At 45.0% G+C, this 22,268-nt stretch overlaps 2 protein-coding genes across 2 annotated transcripts; one reads left to right on the top strand and one right to left on the bottom strand.

Moving 5' to 3' along the window:
• The first annotated feature begins 6,792 nt into the window (after positions 1 to 6,792).
• LOC310661371 (olfactory receptor 11G2-like) lies at positions 6,793 to 7,757 on the top strand. The gene has a single exon (XM_083407216.1). It carries the CDS (start codon positions 6,901 to 6,903, stop codon positions 7,651 to 7,653), a length of 753 nt encoding a protein of 250 aa, XP_083263342.1. The 5' UTR covers positions 6,793 to 6,900; the 3' UTR covers positions 7,654 to 7,757.
• A 5,344-nt stretch (positions 7,758 to 13,101) lies between these two features.
• TTC5 (tetratricopeptide repeat domain 5) lies at positions 13,102 to 21,563 on the bottom strand. Its single transcript, XM_083410521.1, has 10 exons — positions 20,988 to 21,563; positions 20,027 to 20,159; positions 19,058 to 19,269; positions 18,698 to 18,848; positions 18,498 to 18,589; positions 16,450 to 16,506; positions 16,009 to 16,155; positions 15,683 to 15,897; positions 14,764 to 14,911; positions 13,102 to 14,006 (listed from the first exon to the last, which is right to left on the bottom strand). The coding sequence occupies exons 1-10, from the start codon at positions 21,105 to 21,107 to the stop codon at positions 13,887 to 13,889; spliced, it is 1,395 nt and encodes a 464-aa protein (XP_083266647.1). The 5' UTR covers positions 21,108 to 21,563; the 3' UTR covers positions 13,102 to 13,886.
• Positions 21,564 to 22,268: the final 705 nt, after the last annotated feature.

Here is a 22,268-nt window from a genome sequence, read left to right as displayed (position 1 = left end):
TGCCAAATGAGGGAGATTGGGTAATCTGCTTTGGGGTGCAGAGCTGTGAACAAGAGTGTGCACAAGGAGAAGGAGGGAGGCTGGAAGAGATCCTGGTGGACTGGAAACTTACCTGAAAGGAATTTGTTGTTGTTGTTTAGTCGTTCAGTCGTGTCCAACTCTTCGTGACCCCATGGACCAGAGCACGCCAGGCACTCCTGTCTTCCACTGCCTCCCGCAGTTTGGTCAGATTCATGTTTGTAGCTTCGAGAACACTGTCTAACCATCTCATCCTCTGTCGTCCCCTTCTCCTTGTGCCCTCCATCTTTCCCAACATCAGGGTCTTTTCCAGTGAGTCTTCTCTTCTCATGAGGTGGCCAAAGTATTGGAGCCTCAGCTTCACGATCTGTCCTTCCAGTGAGCACTCAGGGCTGATTTCCTTAAGAATGGATGCGTTTGATCTTCTTGCAGTCCATGGGACTCTCAAAGACAACCTGACAACCATGGGACTTTCAAAGACAACCTGAAAGGAATAAGATGGTGTTAAAAGTGTAATTGTGTTTCATTATTGGTTTTTGATTATGTGTGTTCTAATTGCCTTTGTCAATTCATTATTTTTCTACAAAGAAGTTGTAGTTTGCTGCTTGTTTGTACATCTGGGGACAGATGCCTTGTTCTTGGGAATGGGTAGTGTTATGAGTTTGGGAGGGGCGGTAAACTGTATGCCGAGAGACTTCTAACCCCTGGATCCAGCAAATGTTAAAATATAAGCCAGGCTAGCTTCTTGGTCAGACGATTGCCTGGGTGATGGGCCATTAAGAAGAACATGAATGGTGATGGGCCATTAAGGGGCCATTAAGGACTCTGTGTGAGGTGGCAAATGGCTGGGGCCCATCCCTCAACTTGCGGATTGTTAGAAGAATAAAGTCAGAGCTGGGAGTTGAGACTTGCAGTGATGTGAGCTAGATGAAAAGCAGCAAGCTGGAAAGACAGTCTGATTTCTGCTGGAATCCAAGGCTGTGGCTCTGGAAGAAGTAAGGCCTTCTTGGGCTGTTAATACTGTGAACCCTCCATTGCAGGATCAGGTGGTCTATATGTGTAAATAAACCATATATCATAAAGACACCACAGTCTCTGCTGTACCTCATTTTCAAAGGGAAAAACGAACCCTGGGTAAGCGCCTGGAATCATTGGAATCTCGCACCGCGCAGAGAATGGGGTGGTGCACAACAATATTTACTCGAAGAAATTGGCCTCCCCTGCCTTATTGTGTGAAATGTTTGTGCTGCAATTTTTTTTAGGATGCCAGCACAAGGCAGACTTATTTCTGTCTCCCATCAGCTGATGGCGGAGGGAGAAAGAAACCTGGATTTGGCAGGCATGTGTGAGGAAGAACTCTTTTGCACATTAGATGTCTAGAACCAGGTGATGGGCAGGAGAAAGAAGCATTTTCCCAGGCCTAGGCTTGACGTTTCCCAAAATACCACACACATCACTGGTAATACCCTTTGTACTTTGGTTCCCAAGTGCCCAACAACCACTGCAAAGAAATTTGACAGGTGGGCAGAACAGCCCACATATCAATCTTGTGCTATCATGATGGTGCCATGTGATTGATGGATGAGGTGTCCCACCCACCTGTCATTGGGTGGCCAATATAAACACTACTGATAAGAAAAGCCACTGTAAGCTCCTCAATAAAAGACATGGGAACATAGCACACTCCACAACCACCTTTCATGGGGAAAATAATAATACTCCATTGTTTGGCTTTTATTTTACATTTTTAAACAGTCAGCGATAAGCCATGCCTACTGCAAAAAAAGCCATTATAGCAGCAACTCCAAATGTCAATTGGTAAGTGCTCCAAATTTGGAGAAATCCTCCCTGGTTTCTCTCCAGCAAGCATATACCGTATTTTTCGCTCTATAAGACGCACCAGACCACAAAACGCACCTAGTTTTTGGAGGAGGAAAACAAGAAAAAAATTATTCTGAATCTCAGAAGCCAGAACAGCAAGAGGGATCGCTGCGCAGTGAAAGCAGCAATCCCTCTTGCTGTTCTGGCTTCTGGGATAGCTGCGCAGCCTGCATTCGCCCCATAAGACGCACACACATTTCCCCTTACTTTCGAGGAGGGGAAAAGTGAGTCTTATAGAGCAGAGAATACGGTAATGTTCTTTCTTCCTCAGCTCACCTGCGGAATATTAGCACAGCTCTGCTAAAGCGACTGTCACTATCCAGATCTTTGCTTCCCCATCACCCTCTGGAGATAAGGGTCCCTTGAGGCTTTGGCCTGAGGGTCTGACATAACAGCCTCCTTTCACCGGCCAGTTCTTTGGAACTAAAGACGGGATCATGCGAGCAGAGAAGTATTCAGGAGAGGTAAGGTATGTTTGCTTGTTTGTACTCTCCCTCTGTCCAAAGCCCTCAGCCTAAGTAGGCAGCTATTCTGCAGAACAAGGTGGAGGGGGAAGGGGGTCTTCCCTATTCTAACCACTGTACCCTACTGTCCTTCATGGAAGCAACATAAAACAATGGACTCTGGAGGAATTCCACTTCTCTGACCTAGAAAATCTTTCACTTTTCGTCTGCCAGAACTGTAAACAGAATTATTGGCTGTGCCTGCATCTGAGCATTGCTTGAAATTCTGAAGACAGGGGAGAAGGAGAGGGAGAGAAAGCTCCAATGATGCATATCTAAAGCCTGTTTATTTTCATGCCCTATTTTTCTTCCACATAGCCATAGAATTGTAGAGCTGGAAGTGACCCAAAGGGTCATCTAGTCCAACCCTCTGCTATGGAGGAATCACAGCTTGGGCTCCATCATTTTTAGTGGTAGTAGTAGTAGTAGTATTTCATTTTTTGCATTTATTTGTCACCTTTGCTCCAAGGAGCTCACATGATTCTCCCTCTCTCCATGTTATCCTCACAACAACCCTGTGAGGTATCTTAGGCTGAGAGCTGGTGACCGACTGAGAGCCAGTGTGGTAGTGGTTAAGAGCGGTAGACTCGTAATCTGGTGAACTGGGTTTGCATCCCCACTCCTCCACATGCAGCTGCTGGGTGACCTTGAGCTAGTCACACTTCTCTGAAGTTTCTCAGCCCAACTCACCTCACAGAGTGTTTGTTGTGGGGGAGGAAGGGAAAGGAGATTGTTAGCCGCTTTGAGACTCCTTCGGGTAGTGATAAAGCGGGATATCAAATCCAAACTCTTCTTCTTCTTCTTCTTCTTCTTCTTCTTCTTCTTCTTCTTCTTCTTCTTCTTCTTCTTCTTCTTCTTCACCCAAGGAGCTTAATGGCCAAATAGGGATCTGAACCCTGGTTTCTCAGGTCCCATCCAGGCACACTGAAACTTGCTTAGCTTTAGCAAGGTGGTATCTACAGACACTGGTCCTTATAAGCCTAGTCTTTACTGAAGTTGTAAACTTGAGAAGGTTTGCCTAGATCCTAAGCTCAGTGCATGTTTGACAACAGTAAAATACAAATTAATGCATTTCTGTGTTTCTTGCTATAATCATATGCAAATATGTATGTGTGTAATTCAATTGATTGCTCCTTTCCCCCTTCCGCTTCCCATTTTCCCATGCACTAGATCTGAATTTAACAAATTAACATGACAGATGTCGTCCTTGAATCTGCCCAAACATGCGGTAAGAAATTTTGTTAAATATTTCTTCCTTGTCCTCAGCTGAGTATTGCTTTTCAGTTTTATTTGTAAATATAAAGTAGTCCGGCAACAGCAGTCAAACAGGATACTGCAATAAGATAAGATGACAAGATAAATCTTGATTATACATGAAATAGCCTTTTTGTGTCCTCTGTGTACAAAGGCATAGGGAGCTGATTTAATCCAGATTAGACTGTATTGTCCATTTAGCAAAGTATTGCTTATTCTGATTGGCAGCAGTTCTGCAGGGTCCAGCCAGAGATCCTTCCTAGCACCTGCACCAGATCCTTTTAACTAGAGATATCAGGAAGGGAAGCTGGTTCTTTCTGCAAGTGAACCATGTTCTCTGTCAGTCAGCTATGGTTCCTCCCTGAAGATTCTGATCGAGGCAGGAAATGTGTTTGGGGTTGCCTTTGACAGAATGGCCCCAAAATCTTTTCCCAAAAGCTCTGATGGCATATCATGGCTTGGGAAGTGGGATGTGGAGCCAGGGAGTGGCTTGGATGTCAGACTGTTGGAGTTAGACTGGGGCCACATCTATGTCATACATTTAAAGTACTTCTACTGCTTTAACACTCATTACTTCCCCCAAATAATCCTGGGACATGTAGTTTGCTGAGGGTGCTGGGAAATGTAGTTCTGTGACAGCTCCTAGCAGCTTTGGGCACCTTTAATGAACTACGTGGGTGGTGCTGTGGTCTAAACCACTTAGTCTTGGGCTTGCCGATCTGAAGGTCGGGGGTACGAATCCCCACAACAGAGTGAGCTCCCGTTGCTTGGTCCCAGCTCCTGCCAACCAGCACACAGTGCAAGTAGATTAATCTGTACCACTCCGGTGGGAAGGTAAACAGCATTTCTGTGCACTGCTCTGGTGTCAGTCTTCCATTGCACCAGAAGCAGCTTAGTCATGCTGGCCACATGACCCAGAGAAACTGTCTGCAGAGTGGACAAACACTGTCTCCCTTGGCCTGTAAAGCGAGATGAGCACCGCAACCCCAGAGTCGTTTGCGACTGGACTTAACTGTCAGGGGTCCCTTTACCTTTACCTTTACCTTTACCTTTACCTTTAATGAACTACAGTTCCCAGGATTCTTTGGGGAAAGCCATGATTCTCAAAGTGGCATAAGAGTGCTTGAAATGTATGGACCCCAGCTTCAAACCTCTGCTTAGTCACAAACCCTGCTAAGTGACTCTGGGCCAGTCACTGCCTCAAACTCCCTCACAGGGTTGTTCTGAGAATAAACGGAATGGGGGCCTAATAATAATAATAATAATAATAATAATAATAATAATAATATTTTATTAACTAAATAGCATGTTCTCAAAGAAAGAAGTAAAATTTCTGGAAACTTTGAAAATGCTCTGTGTGTATGTGTGTGAGTGTGTGAGAGAGAAAAACACAGACAAACATAAATTCAATTAATAATAATAATAATCAGACAAACAAATAGAGAATTCTGTTTTCTTGAAAATTAGGTATTTTTTAAAAAATCAGCATTCACCTGACATCTAATGCCAGCTTTGCCTATGTTTCTTTTGCCTCAGATTTCATAAGTAACTTTTTTTTATTCTGATTATCCTTTTAATATGTTTATGTAGTTCTTTACTATATTGCTGTATTTTATTGTTGCAATCTATTCTGGAAAATCACTTTGGGACATTCTGTTGTAGGAAGTGATTCAGTAAACTAATTAAACAAACTGACCTGTCTGAATATCACCATGCAAGTTTTAAACTGCAACAGCAACAGAAGCAATCTCAGAATTGTGTAATAGCAACTGAGACTTTAATTCTTCTCAGAATTGGTTCATTTTAAGTCACTTTCAGGGCCCCTTTTAGAGCTAAAATGTGGCAAGAAAATGTTGTTATGAATGAAAACTTTAAAAAGAATGTTTAAGGCAGTTCCCACCTTCCATAGAAGTTTGAACATTATCTGCTTTTTACTATTATTTAGTTTAATGTACCGACGTATTTGAAATAATTATTTTTTGTATTATATGCCATATCATTTTTTAAAAATCAAAGCACTTTACTATAATGTCTATATATAATTAGCACATATAAATGTTAAAATCAGAGGCAATCCACTAACTATAATGGTAAGATGGTGATGAAGATGATAATAATTGGGGGGGGGGGTGAGCAGGAACTCAAGAGAACTGAGTTCCCTTGCCTTTTTTAAATTAAATATTTTTTTTTGTCTGGGGGCGCTGGAACAGATATACACCCAATGCCTGAGCCAAAAATCCACCTATATCTGTAATCAATAAAGTTGTGGCCATTTCTAATCCAGATCATTGACGGCTTGAGTTTATTAATCACATCTTACATTTAACCACTGCAATAAACAAACAAACTTTGTGATGAGTTCCCCTACCTTTTTCCAGAAAAAAACACAGATAATAATAATATTAATAATATCATTGCTACAAATATATAATAGACAATGTACAATACAGTGGTGCCTCGCAAGACGAAATTAATTCGTTCTGCGAGTTTTTTCGTTCTACGAGTTTTTTCGTCTTGCGAAGCACCACTGCGTATTGACAGTTTCCCATAGGAATGCATTGGCGCAAGAAAAAAAAGGCGCAAGACATTTCGTCTTGCGAAGCAAGCCCATAGGGAAATCCGTCTTGCGAAGCAACTCAGAAAATGAAAAACTCTTTCGCCTTGCGAGTTTTTCGTCTTCCGAGGCATTCGTCTTGTGAGGTACCACTGTATTAGAGAGAAAAGAAGTGAACAATAAGAAAATGAATATATATAATGCATATTCTCCACCTCTTTCTTCCCCCTGCCCCTCAAATTGCTAATCCCGCCAATTTTCAGTCCTATCCTCACAACGTCTAGACAAATCCTGTTTCGTTTTTGTTCTCTTTGAACAGTTGCCAGCTTTTTTTTTTAACCCTAACCATATAATCTTGCCTGCACACATCCCGAAATTGGCAGGGAGGGGGGAAGCAGAAGAGGATTGTGAGGTCAGTGTGTGTATCATTTGGCCAGGCTAAAGACCTTCCCTAGCAAAAGTTAACCATTTCCACACACCCCTCTGTGCCAACAGGGGCAGCACCCTTTGGACCAAGCCAACGACACCAGCTTGACGGCAGGGTTTGTCCTCTTGGGCTTCCCGTCCCTCTCGCCTGCCTCCCGCCTGCTCCTTTGCTCTTCGCTGTCCATTTGCTATGCCTTCACCTTGGTGGGGAACCTGTGCATTGTGTGGGCCGTCCTCCGGGACTCTCGCCTCACCCGCTTGCCCATGTACATCCTCCTGGGGAACTTCTCCAGCTTGGAGATGTGCTACGTAACCACCACGGCGCCTCGGATGCTGTGGGATCTGTCCTCGCCACTGCCAGGCATCATCTCCTTCAACGGATGCTTCCTCCAGTTCTACTTTTTCTTCTCTATGGGAACCACCGAGAGCTTCCTCCTCGCAGCCATGGCACTGGATCGCTACCTGGCCATCTGCCACCCGCTGCGTTACCCGATGCTCATGTCCCCCCGGTTTTGCTGCTCCCTATCAGCTTTCTGCTGGGCATCCGGTTTCCTGTGGTTCCTGGTGCCCATCGTGCTGATTTCCAAGCTCCATTTCTGTGGCCCAAACACCCTCGATCATTTCATCTGCGACCCAGGCCCACTGCTGGCTTCCTCCTGCATGCCAGCCCCCACCACAGAGATGGCTTTCTACAGCCTCAGCTCGATTGCCATCTTTGGACCCTTCCTCTTCATTGTGTGCTCCTATGCGGCGGTCCTCAAGGCGGTCATGCGGCTGCCTTCAGCCACCTCGAGGCAGAAGGCCTTCTCTACTTGCACCTCCCACTTGGCAGTGGTGGGCCTTTTCTACGGCTCCATCATGGTCACCTACGTGGCTCCCGAAGCTTCAGGGGGCAGCAACAAGGTGGTGACCCTCTTCTATTCTGTGCTGACCCCTTTGCTCAACCCAGTTATCTACAGCCTGAGGAACAAGGAGATGAAAGACGCCTTAAGGAGAACACTGTTCCGGGGAAATTAGGGGCTTTGATTCGCGGGTGGTTGGTTTGGACCTTGGCCAAGAGATCGGGGCCTTTCCCTCTGTAGGAGCTACCATGGCTGGCTGGCTGGCTGGAAACAGGAGAGAGGGGCAAAATCCAGTCCAGTCGGCATTTAAAGGCAAACATACCTCATTCCTGTTCCCTGAAATAACATCATGTGAAACCAAACACAACTAGCTTTTGAAATCCACATGAATTTTGCAGTTCAGCTGTCCATCCAGAAACATGTCCATAAATGTGCATATATTAGGGGAAAGTGTTGATGGAATGCATATGCTAAGTAAAAATAACTAACAAAATGTTATTATAAAATATTTAAAATGGGAAATAGATGGCCAAAGGTGTACATTACTAGCAATGCACACTAAAATGCTAATGATTTTTCATGATGACATTTTTTCTTAAAAAAATAGAATACAATTGCAAACTGACAAAGAAACATGACAATCAGAACCTAATATTGGATAAATGAGACGCTGAAGAAACCATCCATCCCTAGGTGCAGGTGATGAATTTGAGATACTGGCTACATACAAACACCTTTGAAGCACATTGCTTCCCCCGACTGTAGTTTACTCCTCAAAGAACTACAGTTGCCAGGACCCTTAGCAGCTCCCAGTTCCCAAACAACAGTTTCTTTGCTGGAACTCCCATGTGTCAATTGCGATTTAAATGTGTGGTGTGTACTCAACTGCTACATATTGTGGTGATATCTGTACAGTGGTGCCTCGCAAGACGAAAAGAATCCGTTCCGCGAGTCTCTTCGTCTTGCGGGTTTTTTCGTCTTGCGAAGCAAGCCCATTAGCGGCTTAGCGGCTATTAGCGGCTATTAAAGGCTTAAGGGATTAGCGGATTAGCTGCTAAAAGGCTATTAGCGGCTATTAAAGGCTTAAGGGATTAGCAGATTAGCTGCTAAAAGGCTATTAGCGGCTTAGATCAGCTGATAAGCGGCTTAGATCAGCTGTTAAGCGGCTTAGCGATCAGCTGTTAAGCGGCTTAGGGGCTTGGGAAAAAGGGGGGAGGGGGGGGAAACCCAGGAATCGCAAGACATTTTCGTCTTGCGAAGCAAGCCCATAGCAAATTCATTTTGCGAAGCACCTCCAAAACGGAAAACCCTTTCGTCTAGCAGGTTTTCCGTCTTGCGAGGCATTCGTCTTGCGGGGCACCACTGTACAGTGCCGTATCCTATACATAATAATGTTCAGTACTGTATTAGTTATCATTTCTTCATAAGCTGATTCATGATTTGCTTGCAATATAGGGGTGAGAGAGGCTTCCAACAATATGTAATATATAAACATATGTCAAGGTGGCATATATAAACATATATGAACATATGTCAAGGTGGGAGTTGGCGAGCAGGTCAGCAATAACTCACAACGTGTCTGTGAAGCTAAGTCTTCATTCAAAGAAACAAAAACAGTGAGCACAGCAGCTCTTCCCAGTAGGTCTTGCCCAAATGAGGCAGTTGTGAGGACTGAAGGTCCCCGCCTTCCCACGCTCTCTAAGTCTCCACCTTCTCTGGTTCCTTCCTGTGGGATGTAATCCATTGGTGCAGTCAAATGCAACATTCCTTATTTTCCTAGAGTGGTCACAGACAGGGGGACATCCTGTTCCACTGATTTAGAGCATCCTCCCCCTGCATGTGACCTGGGAGATGGGCATGTTCTCTGGTTGACTCCATAAAAGAGCCAAGTCATGCAGCCATTTTCTCAGTCACAGTCTAGTTTTTGTCTTTCTTTTGTCTTGCTGTTCTTTTGCTGCCATGCTGCTCTCCTGCAGCCATTTTGTTGTCTTAATGTAATTTTGCTGCCTGCAGGCTCTCAGCCAGCAGCACATGAGTTCAGTCTCCCTATGAGATGAACTCACCGTTTATTATGTAACCGCTAAGCAAAGCCTGCCTTTCAGGGATCATATCGTGAACTGAAATGTGAGTAAACTTTTTGTTACTTTACTCAGAAACACTCTTGTGTCTTTGTTTTTTGTTGTTTGTTTGTTGTTTAGTCGTGTCTGACTCTTCGTGACCCCATGGACCAGAGCACGCCAGGCCCTCCTGTCTTCCACTGCCTCCCACAGTTTGGTCAAACTCATGCTGGTAGCTTTGAGAAAACTGTCCAGCCATCTCGTCCTCTGTCGTCCCCTTCTCCTTGTGGCCTCCATCTTTCCCAACATCAGGGTCTTTTCCAGGGAGTCTTCTCTTCTCATGAGGTGGCCAAAGTACTGGAGCCTCAGCTTCAGGATTTGCCCTTCCAGTGAGCACTCAGGGCTGATTTCCTTCAGAATGGATAGGTTTGATCTTCTTGCAGTCCATAGGACTCTCAAGAGTTCTTTTAAGAGGGATTAAAGGGGACACCAGGAAATAAACTTAACTAAGAGATTCAAATGAATCTGCAAACTAGCTTCCAGCTATATTGAGGGGAATCTGCTCCGCTACATCATTTACTAGAGTGAGTGAACGAAGGATAACACTTATTCAATATATCCTTTCCTACTATTCTTAACATTCCCACATTTCCCAGGCAACCTGAGACTTCTTCACATTGTCTGCCTCTGCTCCGCCCTCTTCATGCCTCTTCAGGTTCTGTGAGACCAGAGGAGAGGGGAGCTTGTCCTATACACAGAACCTAGGAGATGCTTTCTAAATTGCATTTGTTCAAGAAAGCGGTCTCTCCTCAGCAGAGAGGGTCCTATAGCTGCTGAGCAACTAATGTCTCTGTGACTCATAATGTGGCCCTCTTTATGCTGGTGGCAAGAAGAATGAATTGGATAAATCAGGAAGAATGAATTGGATAAAATTTCAGTAAATTGTAAGGTAGATTAGGAGGTCTAAATAGAATTGCATGGCATGTAATCATGGAGGCGCCCCATTTGCAGTCTCACTTGCAAAATACCGTTCTGATGGCTTATGCAGAGGCTTTGTTTACATATGCATTCTTTTTTAAATTGTATTTCTGATTTTCAGTTTTACACATTTCAAGAATTTTACAATTGTTTTAACATTTCAAAACTTGACTTCCTTCCCCTTCTTTCTGTGGTTCCTTTCTGAGGTATCTTTTCCCTCAGGCCATCACACTCTGTACTCATCCCAGAAGTAACAAGGATAAGGACCAAACGTATTGGCTTGAATCTACCCTTTTCCTCACATTCTTCTAAGCAGCAACTGCACACATCACTCAAATTCCCAGTTTAGACAGCCATTTCCTCAGGAGGATTCAGCTCCAGAAGCTTCTGTCAGTTAGATCAAGGAAGAAAAACCATATTGGCCTAATTAACTGGTGCCTGGGTATGAACTTTTCTGGCAAGCTTTGTTGGGCTACCCTGCGGGAGCCAATTTAAAAGATGATCTGTAACTGCAACATTTAGCGGTGCCAAAGTAGAATGATTTTAATGGAGGAGTCGAGATGCAGTTCACCCACTCAATAGGTCACAGAAAAGTCACCTTGCTCTATCGTCAGTTGAAGAGAGGGGATTGGTGGGGTGAGTTCTGCTCAAAGGAACTCTTTGAAATTGAGGAAAATATCAGTCACTTTTCCCAGCAGAGAACAGGCGATAGAAGCTAAATTTATCCTCTATGCATCAGTTTTGTTCTGCATGGGGAGGCAAGCTAGTACTTAGTGGGATGATTTTCACTAGTGAAATGGCACGGGGGGGGGGGAGTTAAACCTCTCCTCCACCAGCCATCATATGCCCAATTCAAATCTTCTTCTCTCCCCAACTGTTTTTAAAGGCTTTAAAAAGTGTGGTTTGGACCTTAGTGTAATGGGTTAAAAATGCTCTCCCTATATAATTTCTGTTAAATTGAGGCACATTTTTAAAATAAAACTTTGTGCAGACACTAGGGGGCGATAGAACATCAAGGATGGGGCATACGGGAGAAAACTTGAGCATTAGTAACATGCAAAATATCTGCAGGTATTTTTTAAGTCTCATAGACGTACTCAATTTTGCAAGCAACACCCAATCATGTAAGCCTGTAGTGAAACTCAGAAGTCTACATGCTGGACTGTGGTAATTATGGGATTAGTGCAGGTGATAGACTATAAGAGTGTTCCTTCAGCAATGCTCTCCAACCCGTTTGTTTTTTATAACAAGGAAGGTCAACATCTGTACTCTAGGACTACTCAATTCTCCACACAGCTGTTCAAGGGCTGAAGTGTATTTTACCTCCATTGAGATCACCCACCACAATAAAGCTGTCGCCATGTTAGGGCTTCCTACATAAGGAGCCCATTGTAAATACGTACCTGTGCACAGGGCACATGTTAACACTGCTTGATTTTCTATGTTACATGAGTCAAAGAGAAAGATGTTAACATTTCATCATCATCTTTTATTTGTATCCTGTCCTCCCCAGCCAAAACCAGGCTCAGGGCAGCTAACATCCAATATATAACATTGGTATAAAATTGAACATTAATTAAATTACCTCCTAAAAACAAGTCAGGATCAAATTAAAATCTAATTAGATGGCTTTCCACAGGATTAGGGTTGGGAACAGTAAATGCTCACCAGGCCCAACTGTTTACGCTGTTCTTATATGAGCCTGTGAGAATGATGGGAGGTCTCTTTCATACTAGTTCTTATACAAAAAGAGAAGGGGAGTCAGGCTGAGCCCTGACCAAAGGCCTGGTGGAACGCCGTCTTGCAGGCCCTGCGGAAGGATGTCAAATCCAGCAGGGCCCTGATCTCTTGTGGCAATCTCCCCAATTCTTACAACCCTTCTTTCCCTTCAGAATGGACACCTGGGCAAACCTTTGAACCATTCCTTAATCAAAATTTGGTAGGTCCATCAGGGACTAAATGTCACTCCTTCCAGGAAAGGTGGATCAGCAAGGCAACTTTTACCCATCCTTCTTCTATAGCAAGGAAAGCTGGCCATACTCCCATGAGGCAGGTCGTCACTGCTCAGCCGTGGTGTCTCTCAGTCTACCCTAGACTGTGAACCTGAAGGAGCTTCTCCACCCCCATCATCCAGCCCAGAGACTGAGGTCTAGCTCTGGGGTCCTTCTTGCGGTTCCCTCATTGTGAGAAGTGAAGCTACATGGAAACAGGAAGGGCCTTCTCGGTAGTGGTGCCCACCCTGTGGAATGCCCTCCCATCAGATGTCAAGAAGATAAACAAGCATACAACCTTCTCTAGACAAGTATACAACCTTCTGTTAAATTAAATCTGAAGGCAGCCCTATATTGAAACACTTTTAATGTGTGATATTCTGTTGTGTTTTTGTATATTCTGCTGGAAGCCACTCAGAGTGGGCTGAGTCAACCTAGTCAGGTGGGTGGAACTCAAAAAGTAAAGTAACAACCACCATGCAGGGCTGCTATGAGGATAAAACTGGATCATGTGCTTTACCCTGCTTTGAGCCTTGCTAATCGAAATCTTTTTTAATCTTTGTTATGGGAACCAAACACAAGGCATTGCCCAAAAAGCAAAGAATGCAGGTTTTTATTGGTTAAAGTAGGGAACAGAAAGAGCAGAATATGTATAAAAATTACAAAGTCGAACTCAAAACATTGCCAAATAAATACGGATGTTATTATCTCCTGTATATATATACACACACACACAATAAAAGACAATGGGGGCTAGTGCTCAGCCAACTGGGATCTATGAAAGACAGAAGAGCCAAACAAGCTCAAATGCCCAAACTCAAGTGAAATGGAAGTTAAGGTGAGAAACGGGCAACAGGGTAGAGATGGGGCAGGCCTGGTGTTGGAACAGTGGGAAGAGTCTAGGGAAAGACATGGGAGTGAGCTGAGCAGCCCTGCTGATTTTTCAGACTGACTCATGAAGGCTAATTCTTATTACTGCAGAGGATCGAGGCTAGGCTGATGCATAGGGAAGTAGAACTAGAGGGAGCAAAACTAGTGCTTAACCCTGGAGTCCTGCAATTCCCTCTCTTGTCTCTCCCTCCTTCAACCTAGTGTCTTTGAATGTATGATAAAAACAAATCCAACCTTGCTGGGCCCTAGATAGCCAAGGATGTTGTTGGACAACAACTCCCATCAGCCCCGGCTATCATAGCCAAGGAGGAGAAATGCTGGGAGCTGTCGTTCAGCAACAGCTGGATGACACCGCCTTGGCTAACCCTGCCCCAGGCCTTTGATTTTCTAGATCCTCTGAGAGGTAGCAGGTTCTGCCTGAAGGCCAAGCACCACCAGGCAGGAGAGCAGTCCCCCCACTTGCCGTCTCCTCCTCCTGCCCCCTCCTCACTTCATTCACTTTGTGCCTGATACGCAATGGTGGCTGCAGCCTGGCTCTGGGATCCTTGCACTTTGCCATTCACCACTAGCAGGAGAGGCGTCTCCACCCGGATGCTAGAAAAAGTAAAACTCTGAAAAAGAGGAATGGAGAAAAGGTTAGGGTGCGGAGGAAGAATTCAATCTAAGTAAGGCCTCCCTCCCTTCAAACCTTGCTGACTGTAACAGGGACTACAGGGACTATTTTCAGGCAAGATTTGCTCACATATTGGCAAATTCAGGCAGCGTAATCACAGCTGATGGAGAGAACCTTGCACAACAAAACCAATGTCTCCAAAAGACCTGACATTTTGTGATAAGGAAAGTGACAGGAAAATGCACTGGGACAGTGTTAACACTTGCTTAGGTGTAATGTCTAGCTTTCCTGCAAACAAATCAAAATGAACTACACATTAAGTAGCTGGCACTGTCTAATCTCCTCTACAGGCAAATCAGGACAAATGCTCAAATAAGCAGGTTATCTGAAAACACACACACACACACACAGATTTACACAACTTCCAACTGAAACAAAGTTTTAAAAGTGCCATTTTTAAAAAGACATGGAGGCTTCCTCTCCACTTGGAATCTTTCTCCCAGAATGACTGATCTGGGAATGGGTGGGGGGAAATACATAAGAACAAGGGGGTGCCAAGACAGACAAGATGATGCCAGTAAGCCTCGAATTGTTGCCTCTGCTTTAAACTGTTTCCATCACTTGTGCATTCAAGTAATTCTGTATTGTCTCTTCCAACTACCTCTTTGGAGGCTCTGGTTGCATCACAAGCAACATGGAAACAGGTACATAATAGAATTTGAAAGGGCCAAAGAAAGAGCACAGGCGGAACTCACCTTGCCTTGGTGCTGGATGTGATGATGCCGAAGGTGAGGCTCAGGGATGGCCACCGAGTCCCCAATCAAAACCCCCCAGCTTTGCGCCATGTTGTACACAGTGACAGCAAAACAGGGGCCCTCGGTGGAGTCAGTCAGACCAAAAGTGCTGTTTGAGTAAAGAGAGGAAAGAACAAAATATGTTTAAAAAGAAGTATCAGTCAGTCATTGCTGGATGCATAGACAGGCAAGTGGAAAGATCAAGAGATGAGCAAGATGGATACTTGCCCACACAGCAGAGCCCAAGGAGCTGGTCATGGTTCATAAAGCTCAAGGACAGACTAAGCATCTTGTAGGTGTCATAGTCTCCAAGCTCAACAGACAGTTCCCTGTTATCCCATCAAAGGTAGTTTCTCCTTATTAGAACTGCCTTCCTCTACAGCAAGGATGGACAACCTCCAGCCAGTGAGCCAATCACAGCTTGTGTGGTCGTTTTCCCCAAAACATGGCTACCACTCATAAGCCAACATCAGTTGTGATGTCAGCTGAGTTGGCAGGTGGGTGAGTGAATTTGGCCAGCAAGGCCAATCCTGATAAGGATCTGGCTCATAGAGCCAAAAGGTTTTCCACCCCTGCTCTAAAGAACCAACAACACATCAAGCTGAACACATTTCAGAATCAAGATTAAGGTATTTACTTCTGTTTAAGCAAGCGTCTGGTGGCGTCTGTGTTTGTGGGATAAGCTTCCACAGCTTTTTGCTACTTTTAAATAATTATTGAAACCTATCCCAAACCTATCTTCCTAGGGAAGAATATAAGTCCTAACAAACTATGAAGAGAGCGGGATAAAGCTAAGCAGGAAGGAAAAGATGGATATAGTCCGGGGGGGGGGGGGGGGACATAGGAAAAGATTCCAAGGCAGGATGTGGCAGAAACTCACAAGGGCACCTTTTCCTCTGTGGTCAGACTGAACAGCACCTTCCCCAGCACCACAACACCAGAGTTAACGCCAGACCTCAAGGTGCCCAGGGGGCGCTGTTCCAGTTGCACCTTCTGACCCGAGGGCCCTTGGTAGCGCCCATCCCCACACGGGCCCAGCTGGGAGGTACGCAGGCTTCCCAGCATGCTCTGCAGCTTCTTGCCTTTCACTTTTCCCTGCAAGGGAGAAAAACAGCATGGTGAGTCACCTTTGCATTGTTGGACGATGCTACGTTTGCATGGGTCAGGCAGTGAGAGGACACCAAGTCTTGTTGCCGTTAATAATACCTTGTTTTCAAGGAGGCTGGTTAGCCGCTCCAGGAAATCTACAAGTTGCTGCTCCCGTTTGCATGGTTCTGGGCAAGCTGGATCAAGGGCTGCTGCCTGTGCAAAGCCCTCCAGAGCTTCCATGTAGTTTTCTTCATACTTATATAGCTGCCCCCAAAAACAACAAAGCAGAAGGTGATAAGCTAGGGTCACGTGGAACTTACACTACTATAGAAATAGGAAACTGCAGGCACAGGTCAACTAAGTCAGAACAAGGGCAGAGATTGAAAAGCGGCCCCTTGATGACTGCTTAGATGGTAGCCTTAAGATGTATTTCACTTGGAATTGCCAGCCCCCCATCCTCTAACCAGACCCACACTTTTCAGAGTTCTCCGCGATAGGTCAAACACAAGCCAGCCAAACCTATCTTGCCCCATGACTTTTCCCATCCTTTCTGCTCACCGTGGCTCGATTAAGATGTAGATCTGGATTACAAGATGCCGTGGGATCTACCTTCTCCTACAGAAAGAAGACCAAGAGAAAGGCATGAGCATCCACCATCACTTCTTCTGTGAGGACACTCTCCCCCTGCTCCCCAAGCACTTTCCTCCACAGTCATTTTTGCTTTTACCAGCTGCAGACCAAAATCCCCATCCACCCACCATCTAAAGGTGCATATTTATAAATGGCCCAGTGGCAAATCATCACAAATCACACCTTTAGCTACCTCATTTTCTTTCCCCTTCATTGGTCCAGCTCACAAAATCCACAGAACAGTTACATCAGTAACCAATCCTGACATGTGTTGTTCCAGGTATTTATATGCTCACAGGATTACTCTGGAAAGTTATTGCATGAGTACCAAATTTTGTTTCTAGGCTGCCCCTAACTATCCCTATTGGGCAATTTTAGCCTTCATTTTGATCTCTTGCACTTTTCCACTATGTTGGTGGGTCCAGCTGGGGACAGCAGCTGAGCTGAGCAAGAACCACTTTACAGATATGCCACAAAGTCACAATTTAGAAAACCAGGCATTCTTCTACACCAACTACTGTCTGCCTCTATTCTATTCTAAGCAGGGGAGCACAAAATTATGCACCGTGATCTGAATGTGGATAGGGGTTTTTCTCTCTCACACACACAGTACTAGAACCCAGGGTCACCCAGTGATGAGGAATATTGGCAGATTCAGGACAGACAAAATAACTTCTTCACAGACTGCATAGTTAAACTTTGATACTCACTATTATAATATGTAGTGGCGGGCACCAATTTAGCTTTAAAACAGGATTATAAGAATTCACAGAGATTACAGATCTCAGGGGGTACTAGTCATGATGGTTATATATTAAGATTCAGAGGCTGGTGTCAGAATACCAGTTGCTAGGGTTCACGAGCACAATTGCGCTCATGCCCTGCTTATGAGCTTTCCGTGGGCATAACTGGCCACAATGAGAACAAAATGCTGAACCCAATAGGCCTTTGGTATGACCCAGCCTTTGGGCTCTTATCTCCAAATAACGTCTTTTGTCAGATGCTGAAAAATAACAGGAGGTGAATATCCTCATCATCCTCGGTATGAGAACTTCCCAAGAGCATGGCAAACGTATGCTAGTGAAGACTGCAACATCTTTATTTTATTTTGCAAAATGCATTAATTGCTTTACATTAAAAATATCAAAGCAATTTATGAAACAGGAGGGACCTTTAAAAACAACATGTGTATCTCATTTTTGCCTTACAGAAAGTTGGTTAGGTAGACTAGATTGAGGTTAGGCGTGTATATGCAGCAAAAGGAAGTGGCAGAATGCCGAAATGCCACCTCAACCTGCAGACAGGAGGTGCCCTTTCAGTATCCTTGCCTGTGTAGACAGACAGTATGCTGTAGTGGTTAGAGTGTTGCACTAGGACGGAGGAGACCAAGGTTCATATCTCCACTCAGCCATGAAGTTCTCTGGGTGACTTTGGGCCAGAAACTATCTAACCTACTTCGCATGACTGTTGTGAGGATAAAATGGGAAGTTGGGTGGGTGTGGGAAAGAGAACCATGTATACTGCCTTGAGCTTCTAGGAAGAAAAGTGGGTATCAATCTAAAAAATAAATTACAACAGTTACATAACTAGCATTCCATGAAAAGATTATAGCCAAGATTATAGCTCCAGCTGTGCAAGTTTCTCACTTGGAGAGAGGGTTTGCTATTTATTTTATTTGTGTGGTTTTACTTAGAAGAACATTAGAAAATGCATCTCCCTGCATACAGTCAGAAGTGACTTAGCCTGTTCCACCCCTTCAGAGTGCAACTGGCTCAGGTAACCCAGTAAGCTTTGCAGGCAAAGAAGGATTTGAAACTGAGTCTCCCTGCTTCCATTACCAGCCCTCTAATCTGCCGCCTAGAACTAGCCATTTCCACCTCAGCTCCTGGCAATGTAGAAGAGGCTTAACCTGGGCCCCCAACCCCCTCCTCCCCACCATACCACAGGCTTCCTCTAGAGTCCCCTCCAGCACCTACTGCTTGGGCATAGGCACTCAGCGCCTGCTGGGAGATCTTGGGGTTCTGCCCTGAATTGAAGAACAAGGAGAGGTAGGCATTGCCCAGAACATCTGTGGAATACAGAGAGCATAATTAGCAAGTTGCGCAGCCGGTTCCCTTCCTTGCTCTATCCCATCCCACCTCAGGACCACCTGAAAAGGGGCGCATGACTGACTCACACCAGGAGCGGCCATCGCGCACATCCATCTGCACCGCCAGCTTGGCCTGCCGCACGCTGTCCATCACATTGTGTGCATGCTCATCAGCAGAGTTTGTGCGCAGCTGCCTCAGCACCATAGAGAGATTCTGCAGGGAGGCCTTGTTCTTGCACTGAAGAGAAAAGGGGCAGGAGAAAGACAAGGCTTCTGCAATTAGCAAGAATTCAAATCCTACCTAGTGAAATGCAAAATATGACTCTCACTCCCCCAAAGTATTCCTTGAGGTATGTCCTTTGGCTTAATAGTCCTGGCTTGAAGTGCCAAGCAGCTCTCCAAACTAGAATCACCGCCTGCCCAAGGGAGGACTGAGGGGGGACTTACATGGCTAAGCGCTCCAGAGAAGCAGGTGTGGGCAGCAGAGACATCACCCTTTTTCCAGTAAACTTCCCCTAACTGATTCCAGGCTTCTACCAGTTCTGGGTCCAACTTGACAGCTTTGGAGAGCAGCTCTTCAGCCTGGGCATTATAATCTTGGGACACATTCAAGGCTTTCCCCTTCAGCATCAGTGTGTGAGCTCGACCCTTAGACAGGCCTAGCAGAGGATGGGAGAAAGAGAGATGCCGTAAGTGAACTGCAAGTCCATGAAATCCACACTGTGCTAGAAATTCAGTCACCGAGCTCATCCAAAATAATAATAATAATAATAATTTTATTATTTGTACCCCGCCCATCTGGCTGGGTTTCCCCAGCCATTCTGGATGGCTCATAAGGTAAAGGTAAAGGTACCCCTGCCCGTACGGGCCAGTCGTGTCCGACTCTAGGGTTGTGCGCCCATCTCACTTAAGAGGCCAGGGGCCAGCGCTGTCCGAAGACACTTCCGGGTCACGTGGCCAGCGTGACAAGCTGCATCTGGCGAGCCAGCGCAGCCCACGGAAACGCCGTTTACCTTCCCGCTAGTAAGCGGTCCCTATTTATCTACTTGCAACTGGGGGTGCTTTCGAACTGCTAGGTTGGCAGGCGCTGGGACCGAGCAGCGGGAGCGCACCCCGCCGCAGGGATTCGAACCGCCGACCTGACGATCGGCAAGTCCTAGGCGCTGAGGTTTTACCCACAGTGCCACCCGCGTCCCACGGCTCATAGTAGAATATTAAAAACACAGCAAGATATCAAACATTACAAACTTCCCTAAACAGGATCATACATAACCACCCTAATGCCACCAGGAGCACAAATAATCAGGAATGCACAATAAAAAGGACACCTGCAGAGCCTCACAGCATATGAGGAAGGAGGAGGAGGAATGGTATACAAGTTGGAGAAAGGAGAATGCTGGTTCTGTTGAGATTTACCTTCTAATGCTTCCATTTTCTGAAGAGTCTTCTCCATCTCTTCCTGTACATCCTGCTGCTTTTTCCCAGCATCTTCCACCTTGTGGCTCTCAAAATAATGGTCACGGAAATGATATAGCTGGTCAACCAGTTCCTATCAGGAAATCGCCAAACAGGGAACGTTACCATCAAACCAGAGCAACAACGTCTTGCCAATACACAGAATGCACCGAAAACAGAAGCTAAACACACACTTGTCTATCACTACCTTGACATTTGATGGTGGTTAACGGATGCCAAAGGAAGCATGTATGGGAAATTTGTGCAAAATGAGGTGTCTCTAGTTTTCCATTCAATACCGTTCGTTTCCAGGTTCCAGCAGTCTAGAGTTGCTCAGGCACGAGCCAAAAAAACCCCCAACTTTTAAAGACATGGCTGGGCACTCCACACCCTTGATTTCAATAACTAAGCTCTGAAAGTGATAAGGGGTTGAAATAAATGACCCTCAGGGAATTGGACTAGATGCCCCCCCCGCCAACGTGCTACGAGTCCTGGGCCTCAGTGGCTTGAGGGGCGAGCAAAACCGAAGTACAAAGAAGAACGGGCAGAATCCTATGCAGTCAAAAGAAGGGACATGTTGCACCCCCTTCTCTGCATGGTTTCCACATCCACATTCCTCCACTCCCCCTCTCGCTACATCTCCTCCCTCATCGCTTGAAGTATTGTAATGGGGGGGAGGGATTCCTGCTGGAGAAGCATATTCGGCAGCATATTCCCAGTAAAATGAGATCCGGGTGGATCCTGACACAGTTAAAACACCTGCACGGAGCAGGATGGAACTCCTAGCTGCTGCTTCCATGTTTTGCCAACTCGGGTGGGGGGGCGAGGAAACTGTTCGGATAATATATTGACTTTAGCAGAGGTCAGAGGAAGAAGAAAAACGGTAGGCTTATGACACGGCGAGATGTTTTGCTCGCCCTACCTGCAAACCTTGCCGAGCTTGGGGGTTTTCTTCTTCTTCCTCAGCCATGATCGCTCGAGACTCTCCTCCGTTTCCTGTTATTCTCTTTGCTTGCAACCACGGAGGCTCCTGCAGAGACATCTAAAGGACTGGAGGCCAAACTGCAAGCCACAAAGAGAGGAATCGACCATTCATCCTGGAAGCAGTAGGAATCATCCTGGCCGTGTTTAAATAAATGTTTTGCATTACACCTGCGTGACAGAGATGTACCTTCTTTTCTTATGCTGTTTCATAGCGATGGTGTTTTGAAAGATAACAGCCGTTCCTTATATTCGTTAAAATAAAAAAAAACAGCTTGTTCCCTGCCCAATAGAAAATATTCTGTACGTGCTCTGAGACACTGTTTCTGAAAGACGAAGCTGCAGCTATTCAAAAGGAAGCTTGTCATATTTTTCCTTGTGTATTTTCAGGTGTATCTTATGTGAATTGCTTGCAGGTTTCTGCGATACAAATGCCATGAAATTACATACTGTATTTACATTTCATATTAAAATGTTTTCACTAGCAAGACAGAATCCAATCCTTTGCAGAGGTAGGCATGCTTAAACCCATTAACTTCAATGGTTTTGTGCAAAAAACATGAAACAGGTTGTGTCTGAGTGCTCAGTGAAATTTTATTTTTACTGTATTTTGTATTCCTCCTCTGCTTTCTTTCCCAAGAAATGGGTGTTTGTAACTAATACAGACTAGTTACCCTTTATGCATCTTAATCACTCCATTCAATATATGGTGAGGGTGACATCAGAAGTGTGAACACAAAATCAAATGGTGATTAATGCAGCAAAATGCATGGAATCAAAGGGGCTGGAAGGATCCAATTATCTGATTTGCAGAGTGATACAAACTCATCTGAAGTCTAGTAAATGCCTACAATTTTTAAAAAGGCTTCCTTAACCTCAGCCCTCCAGATGTTTTTGGCCTACAACTCCCATGATCCCTAGCTAGGCAGGACCAGTGGTCAGGGATGATGGAAATTGTAGTCTCAAAACATCTGGAGGGCTGAGGTTGAGGAAGCATGTTTTAAAATGACTAACTTTAAAAAGCTATTAGAGCTTAGGTTGTATCCAATGCTAGTCCTACTCATTACATCCATTTGAATTAATGAACCTGTTAGTCATGTCTATTCTACTCTAAGTAGGACTAGCATTGGCTACAACCCTAAGTTCTAACAGCAAAAACTGCTCATAGTGGTGTGTACCAACAAAAACTGTGCACACTAATCAGAGGCAAGCACACCAAGCA

The sequence above is a fragment of the Podarcis tiliguerta genome, assembly GCF_965153285.1.
Source record: "Podarcis tiliguerta genome assembly, chromosome: 13".
NCBI lineage: Eukaryota > Metazoa > Chordata > Lepidosauria > Squamata > Lacertidae > Podarcis > Podarcis tiliguerta.
The sequence above is the reverse complement of the archived record's forward strand: the minus strand, read 5'-3'. Positions and strand labels throughout refer to the sequence as shown.

Excerpts from the sequence above, each read along its gene's own strand:
- LOC310661371 (XM_083407216.1), top strand. The coding sequence starts at position 6,901 with ATGTACATCCTCCTGGGGAACTTCTCCAGCTTGGAGATGTGCTACGTA.
- TTC5 (XM_083410521.1), bottom strand. The coding sequence starts at position 21,107 with ATGTCTCTGCAGGAGCCTCCGTGGTTGCAAGCAAAGAGAATAACAGGA. Across the intron at positions 18,590-18,697 it reads GCGCGATGGCCGCTCCTGGT|ATGTTCTGGGCAATGCCTAC; the intron begins GTGAGTCAGTCA and ends TGTATTCCACAG. Across the intron at positions 16,507-18,497 it reads TGAGTGCCTATGCCCAAGCA|GAGAAGGTAGATCCCACGGC; the intron begins GTAGGTGCTGGA and ends TTCTTTCTGTAG.